Raw genomic sequence first — 8,199 nt, forward strand, 5'->3', positions numbered from 1 at the left:
ATTATTGAGTTTTGTCCCAAACATCATTGGACAAAGTAAAGATTCTCTAAACCCTTGTAATTTGTGAAATTTATTAGTCTTAGTATTGATTTTCGGTATATTACTTGGAATTAGATTGAATTGATGTTGTTTGGAGCTTGAATTTGGCATTGGAGTGCTTGGGTTTGAGCGTTGGTGGCCAGAGCTTGTTGGAATTGGTTGGAGGCTTGAGAAGCTTGTGCAAATAAGGAAATCAGTCAAGGTATGGTTTCAGTTTCTGTAAATATTATGTAATGTTGTGTGAAACTTAGGCTAGTAGCCCTAAGATAAGTGTGAATTGTGTGTATGATTTATTATTGTTGAAGATTGTGAAGGGGTTGTGGTTAAGCATGGATATGATTTATATGAATGAATTATGTTGTGAAACTATGAAATGATGATAATTATAGATTTTGATGATAGATTTCGATTTTGATGATGATTGACGCGTGGAGATGTGAAAGTTGTTGGTAATGAAGGATAAGGGTGATTTGTGTGAGAGGCATAGTAAATTAGGTTTGTATGATTGAAAAATGATTGAGGAGTAGTTGATAAAATGTTGAAGTGTATAGTATTGATATTGGTATGGTAAAATTGTGTTTTGGTTTGAGAGTTTTGGAACTAAAGGATGTTGGCAAATTTAGTAAAAATATGTTTTTGAACCAACTTCGACGAGGCATAACATAGTTTTCAGATCCCCAAATTTTGTGAAATAATTTGAATAAAAATTGGATCCGTGTAGTTTATGCTGTTTGAAGAACAGATGAAAAATGATTTTTAACAAAAAAGTTATACATGTTTGAAGTATGGTGTGAAAAATTGAATTCTGCAGCAAAATAACATTTTTCTGAAAATCTGATAGGTGCGTATACAGACAGGTCACGTGACGCGAGTATTGGGCTCTGCCCAGCACTCTCACATACACGGACGTTGTCTCGCATATGTGGCAGTGTCATTATTGCAAACTCGCCTACGCGAACGTGCCACGCGACACAAGGATCCCTTTCTGTTCCAACATGCTCGCGTACGCGGAAGTTTCTTGCGTATGCGGCACATTCAAACTTTGATTCTCGCGTACGCAAAAACGGGCATGCATACGCATGACCCCTTGTTTTGTTGAAATTGTAATTTTTAAGTTTTCAAGCATTCCTCTAGCTTTCTAAACCTCTGTAACTACTTTTTAGAATCCCCTAGCTAGTATTTAGGCTTTGGGACAAGGGAGAGTACAATGAGAGGACTTAAATGGATATTTTATGTGATAAGATTAGAGATGGTGACTTAGGATTGAGAAGTTATATGGATGGATTAACTAAAGTGGGTTTGTGAAATGTATTAAGTGGCATAACGGGCCTAATTCTGAAAAGAATGGTGAATTGATGAAATGAAAGTTAATGATAATAGATGAAATACTGGGGTAAATGAACTTGTGATATATGAGAAGTGATCACTGAACTGAATACATATTCTGAGTCGCTATGCGCCTGGTAAGGACGATTGGTTAATCCCGCTTGTCAAGGTTCCGACGCCAGCGTAAGGACAATGGTTAATTCTACTTATGTTCAGATGTGAGGTCTGAGGCAGTATTTTCTGCTCGCATCCTTTCTGGTCACAAGAGTGTGCTCAGACACTATATCCTAGGGTGCAATTTATATACATGACAGAAAGGCAACATCACGAGGGGATGTGTTGGGTTGACAGTTGAACCGACAAATGATATCACAACTAATAGGACAAGCATTCATCATATGCATTCTTATGTGTTTGTTTGCTTTGTTTACTTATATTGTGCTAACTTGTATAACATGTTTACTTACTAATTGGATTACTTGCAGTATATGCTATTTAGTTGTATTTTACTTGCTTGCATCTATTTGTGTTTTTTGCTGGGATTGAGGAGGCTCAGTAGGCGGTGGCAATGGGATCGCATGGAGGATAGGTTGGCGAAGGTTGTGAGACAGCGGTGTTCTGTAAAATAGAAAATCCTTAAGTTAGATAACCCTTTTAAGATTTTATTATAAGTTAAATTTTATATCGATGTGAATTTCTAGGATTGCCTTTGGCTTCCCCGAACCTTATATCTTATATATTGGACACTGTTACCATGTTGAGAACTCTCGGTTCTCATATCATATGTTGTTATTTTCATATGCAGGTCGCAACCTACCTCGGTGAGTTGGCAGATGGTGACAGAGTGGAGGATGGCTCAAGTGATATCTATTGTTTTATTTTGTTATAGTATCTCTCTCTTTTGTATATCTTGTTGCCTTAAATGCACTTACTTTGGAAAAACTTTGAGAGATAGGAGGTGGTTGTTTTAACTTAAAACTCTATTGTATCTTTTATTAAACTAGTCGGCCTAAACTCCACGGGCTGTGGCTAGTTCCCTTCTTAGATATTGTATATATATAACTTGCTTACTCTATCTACTACCTTGTGTATCCTTGAACTATTTGGTGTGCGAAATTAGAACTCGCACAACTTCATCGGCAAGTGCAGTGAATCATCCAAGTAATACCTCAGGTGAGTGAGGGTCAATCCCACGAGGATTGTTGGATTGAGAAAGCAATAGTTATCTTGCTGGACTTAGTCAGGTGAAAAGCAAAGAGAGTTGTTGTTGTTAAATTCGCATGAAACAAGAAAGTAAAGAAAAGCAATTAAAGATTGGTAAAGAGATAATATTCGGAAGCAGTTAAGGCCTCGGAGATTCTTATCTTTCTGGATCAATACTTCTTACTGACTATTTTAACCATGAATGATTCGTTCTATGGCAAACTGTAAGTAATTAAACTCCAATTTCTTGGCAATTTAATCTCCTCAGATTCTCATCAAAAGCCAGGGTCAGTGGTCATTCGATTCGAACGATGGTGAAGCTCAGCATTCAAGTTTAGCGCCACAAAAACCCTAATTACCCAAAGCTAACTGGATTTTATCTCACATATCCAAATTAGTCCAGGTAATTCATACTTTAAGAGAAGTGTTTTCAAGCTGTAGGTCAAGTGACCTTGGTCAGAGTATCACAAGAACTCATGTAGAAAAATGGGTCAAACTTCTGTCCCACCCCAGATTTATTGGATGAAGAACGAAAACAAATCTTAGAATGGAATCAAACATAAATTAAAATAGAAAAGTAATGATATTAATCCATATGAATAAGCAGAGCTCCTAACATTAACCAGGAGGTTTAGTTACAAATACTTTATAGAGAAAACGAAGATAAAAGTAAAGAGAATCTATCTGGTTCTATATCTCCCCTCCCAGGAGGCGTGATCCTCAGGAGGAAGAAAGTACCTATTTATAGTAAAAACCTCTAAGATTAAACCTAAAAGATGTTAATTTAAATTTAAAAGTTACAAGGATAAGATAAGATAAGCTAAGGAGTGCTAAAATCCACTTTGGGCCCACTTTGGTGATATGCTTCGATCAAGCCTGGCGTTCAACTTGGGTTTGGGGCGTTGAACGTGGAGAAGGGGATGAATTCGCTAGCTTCTGCTCCCTGGCTGGCGTTGAATGCCCAAGCTTGGTGTTTAACATCAGTTTTGGCAATCATTATAGAAGAGAAGTATAAACTATTATATATTGCTAGAAAGCGCCGAAAGTTAGCTTTCCAACACCATTGAGACTGCGTTAATTGGACCTCTGTAGCTCAAGATATACTCGTTGGAATGCAAGGAGGTTAGGATTGACAACATCTGCTATCCTTTCTTCATCTCTGAACAAGATTCTGCCAAATTCGCCTAAAATTTACCTAAAATCATAAAAATAACACAAAAACTCAAAGTAGCATCCAAAAATGAATTTTGCACTAAAACATACTAAAAATTAGTAAAATCTAACTAAAAACACTATGAAAATGCTATGAAAAAGGGTATAAAATGCTCACACATCACAACACCAAACTTAAACTGTTGCTTGTCCTCAAGCAACCAAACACAACTTAGGACTAATTGAAAGAGAAAAATACATTTGGTTTTAGAGTTGTCAATGAAGCTCAGTTCCATTTATTGAATGGGGCTATTAGCTCTTTATTTCTGAATAGTTTTGGCATCTTACTTTTCTTTGAAGCTCAGAAATACTGGCACCCTTTGGAACTATAATTCGGATGATATTATTGATTCTCTTCTTTAAGTTTTTCTTGATTCTTGACCACAGCTTTTCTTTTGGTGCTTTGCACCTTTTGAGCCTAGCCGTGACTCTAAGCGTTTTGTTTTCAAATATTACCACCTGATACATAAACACCACAAGCACTTAACTAGGGGAACCCTTTGGATTCGAATTTAGCTTTGCTTAAATTTCCAGACAGTGGTGCTCAGAGTTCTTAAGCGTACTCTTTATAGTATTGGATCATGACTTTAAATGTTCAATCTCAAGATTTTCTTGACACCTTTACACCACAAGCATATAGTTAGGGATAACAACTCATTTGAGCTTTTTAGGCCAAGTTTGACCCTCCTAACTATTGATGCTCAAAGCCTTTGACCCCTGTTCTTTTGATTTTTCTTTTTCTTTTTAATCTTTTTCTTTTAATTCTTGCTGTTTCTTTTGCTTCAAGAATCAATCATTTTGATATTGCAGAGAATCAATAATACTTCTCTAAATTCACTGTTCTTCAAGAGCCAATATGCTCAACTTCACTATCAATTATACACAGTTAATTCATACATTCAGAAAATAAAGGTAAGGCCACCACATCAAAACAATTGGAATGACTTATGATATAACTCGAGACTTTGGGTATTTCACTGCTTCCCTTTTTAAGAAATTTTCTTTTTAAGCTTGATGTGAGATACATAAGGCATCTTAAAATGAAACAAAAGAAAGAAAATAATACTAGAAAAGAATGAAATCCTAAATGTGATCATGCACTAGAATAGAAAATAGATAATAAAATAAAGTACAAAGAAAATAGAAAAATAAACAAAAGGAGAATGAAACTAGACCACCTCAGTGATGGCGGCCACTGCTCCCTCTGAGGAATCCTCTGGAGTGTTTAAGCTCCTCAATATTGTGCCCCTGCTTCATCTGCTCATCCCTCAAGCTCCTTTGATCTTTCATCATCTGATGGAAGATGGCCGATTGGTCTTGATATTCTATCCTCAACTGATCCACAAATGAAGTCAGCTCCCTAAGAGATGTAGTCAATTGATCCCAATAATCTTGGGAAGGAAAGTACATCAATTGATGAATCTTTAGGATCTCCTATGGAGGTGGCAGAATGGGCTCTTACTGTGGTCTGTGTGCAGGCTTCCTGACGTACTCCATACCTCTTCTTGTGATAGGCCTATCTGTATCAATTAGGGTATCTCCTTCTATGCGAACTCCAGTTGCATTGCATAGGCGATTAACGAGGTGAGGGAATGCTAATCGTGCTTGGATGGAGGCCTTTTCAGTTACTTTGTAAATTTCTTCAGGAATCACCTCATGCACTTCCACCTTATTCCCGAGCATAATACAGTGGATCATCACTACACTCTCAATTGTTACCTCAGAGCGGTTACTTGTGGGGAGGATGGAGTGTTGGATTAGCTCCAACCATCCTCTGGCCACGGGTTTGAGGTTAAGCCTACTCAGTTGGTAAGGCTTGCCTTGTGCATCCCTCCTATATTGAGCTCCAGCCACACAGATATCAGCAAGAACTTACTCCAGTCTTTGGTCAAAGTTGACCTTTCGAGTGTAGGAGTGCAGGTCACCTTGTGACTGAGCCAATTGCAGTGCCAATCTTACACTTTCAGGGTTAAAATCTATGATTTGCCTTTTGACTATGGTGCACTAGTTTTTGGGCTCCGGGTTTACACTAGTGTCATGCTTCTTGGTAACCTAGGCGTTGGCATAAAATTCTTGCACCATTAATACTCCAACCTCTGAAATGGTATTGGCCAGAATTTCCCAATCTCGTCTCTAGACTGGGTGTAGGATCTATGGATACTCATCTTCCTTGAGGCTAAAGGGGACCTCGGGTATCACCCTCTTCTTCCTCATCACGTCATAGAAGTGGTCTTGATGGGTTTTAGTGATGAATCTTGAGTTTTCCCATGGTTCGGAAGCGGAAGCGTGGGTTTTCCTTTTCTCTTCCTTTAGGATTCTTCCATTTTTGGTTCCATGGAGAATAGGAATAGAAAGGAAAAAGCAGAGCTTTCTAACACCAAACTTAAGAACTTTGCTCGTCCTCGAGCAAAATGTAATAAAAGAAAAGAAAAATAAGGGAAGAAAGAAGAAAGTAGAAAAAGATAGAGGGGAGAAGGAAAAGAGGCTTCGGCCTTATGTGGTAAGAAGAAGGCAGAAAGGAAGTGTATGAAGAGTAATATGGAGGAAGTGAAGAGCATGGAAGTTGTGTGTTGAAGGATGGAATGAGGGGCTATTTATAGTGGGTGGGGGAGTGGAGGTTGGGGTTCGGTCATATAGGGAGGGAAAAGTGTGGGGGGGGGGATTTTGAATTTGAAGTGGGTGATAGGATTGATGAGTGTTATTGGGTAGAGTAGAGGGAAAGTGGGGTGCGGGAATCATGGAAAATAATGGAATGTGATGGATGAATGGGGATGGAATATTGGGTGTAAGAGAAGAGAAATGGAAAGGAGTGAATAAAAAGGTGGGGTAAGTAGGGGTTGGGTGGGACCCATAGGCTAATGAACCATCAAAATTCGAACTGGGCTGCCTTTCCCCTAGGCGTTCAATGCCAGGTTTGGGCATTGAACACCAGGGGTAGACATCTTCTTCTTCTGTTTTTTTTTAGAATAGTGGGGCATTCAACGCCAAGAATGGGACAAAAAATTTAGTCCTGGGTGCTCCTGAATGGGCATTGAACGCCCTTACTTCCTCCTCCTTCTGGAGCTGGGTGGCAGTTCTGGTGTTCAACGCCAGCAAGGGGTACCGCCAGGGTGTTCTATTTTCACATCTATGTGTTTCTGCTTCTATTCTAGGTGCTACATATGATCACAAACGTTAAAAAAGAAAGGGAAAACTTACAAAAATTAACAGAAAATAAAATAATATAAAACCAAACTAAAATAAACAAAAAAAAGAGAACAAAAAGTATTATACGTATGGTTGGATTACCTCCCAACAAGCGCTTCTTTATCGTCATTAGCTTAACAAACAGCTCCTTTACGGAATTTGATAGGGACTCATATCTTCACCCCTCAAGGTGAACCTCCGTCCTATGCTCTCATGAATTAATTCAACATGTTCCAGAAATAGGATCCGATTCACTGTATGTAGAATGACTGGGCTTCTGGTGAAGACAACTTACATTCCAGGTGAGAAGTTTTCAGTAGGGATCTTATTCTGCCAGCCTTTGGGTACCTTCTTTTTGGTGCCTCCTTCCTCAGTGGTTAGTGGTGACTGCCCAACACCAAACTTAGATTTGATATTTGGGGGCTCTGTAAGGCTTTGCACTGAGAGGGAAGGCTGAAACACTAGGTGTTGTACAGTAGTACCTCCTTTATCCAAGAGAGATTGAGGGTTGGGGATCTTAAACAGGATACGATCCTCCCATAGCCTTAGAATCAGCTCTCCCTTTTACACATCAATCAAGGCCTTCGCGGTAGCTAGGAAAGGCCTTCCAAGGATGATGAAATCATTCCTGTCCTCTCCAATGTCTAGTATCACGAAGTCCGCATGGAGGTAAAGGTCTTGAACCTTTACAAGGATGTTTTCCACCAGTCCATATGCCTGTTTCAAGGACTTATCTACCATCTCCAGTGAGATCTTGGTGGACTGCACCTCTTGGATCCCCAACTTCCTCATCACGGAGAGAGTCATAATATCGATGCTTGATCCAAGGTCGCATAATGCCTTCTCACAGGTGATGGTTTCTATAGTGCATGGAATAAGGAAGCTCCTAGGATCTGACATCTTCAGAGGCAGCTTCTTTTGCACCAGGGCACTGCACTCCTTGGTCAGCACCACAGTTTCGTCTCCCTTTAGGGCCGTCTTTTCAGAGATAGCACTTTTCAGATAGGCCATTGAGGGGGGTTTCTTCTCCAACACCTCTAAAAAAGTGATATTAACTTGCAACTTCCTGAGGACTGCCAAGAACTGAGCATGTTGCTCATTCGCTAGCTCCTTTTGCACGTTTGGAGAGGGTTATTCTTCAGGCTCCTTTATTTCCAGAGGGACATGTATGATGACACCAGTCTTCTCCTGAGCTTTGTTCTCCTTCCGTTCCTCAGTAGTGGGTCCCTTCTT

At 39.3% G+C, this 8,199-nt stretch overlaps 1 protein-coding gene across 1 annotated transcript; it reads right to left on the bottom strand.

Moving 5' to 3' along the window:
• Positions 1-7,530: 7,530 nt before the first annotated feature.
• On the bottom strand, positions 7,531-7,977 carry LOC107611090 (uncharacterized). Its single transcript, XM_016313052.1, has one exon. It carries the CDS (start codon positions 7,975-7,977, stop codon positions 7,531-7,533), a length of 447 nt encoding a protein of 148 aa, XP_016168538.1.
• Between the last annotated feature and the right edge of the window lie 222 nt (positions 7,978-8,199).

The sequence above is a fragment of the Arachis ipaensis genome, chromosome B8, assembly GCF_059453495.1.
Source record: "Arachis ipaensis isolate K30076 ecotype BB chromosome B8, ASM5945349v1, whole genome shotgun sequence".
Taxonomy (NCBI): Eukaryota; Viridiplantae; Streptophyta; class Magnoliopsida; order Fabales; family Fabaceae; genus Arachis; species Arachis ipaensis.

Bases quoted from the DNA above. Each gene is read 5' to 3' on its own strand.
- LOC107611090 (XM_016313052.1), bottom strand. From the start codon at position 7,977: ATGGCCTATCTGAAAAGTGCTATCTCTGAAAAGACGGCCCTAAAGGGA.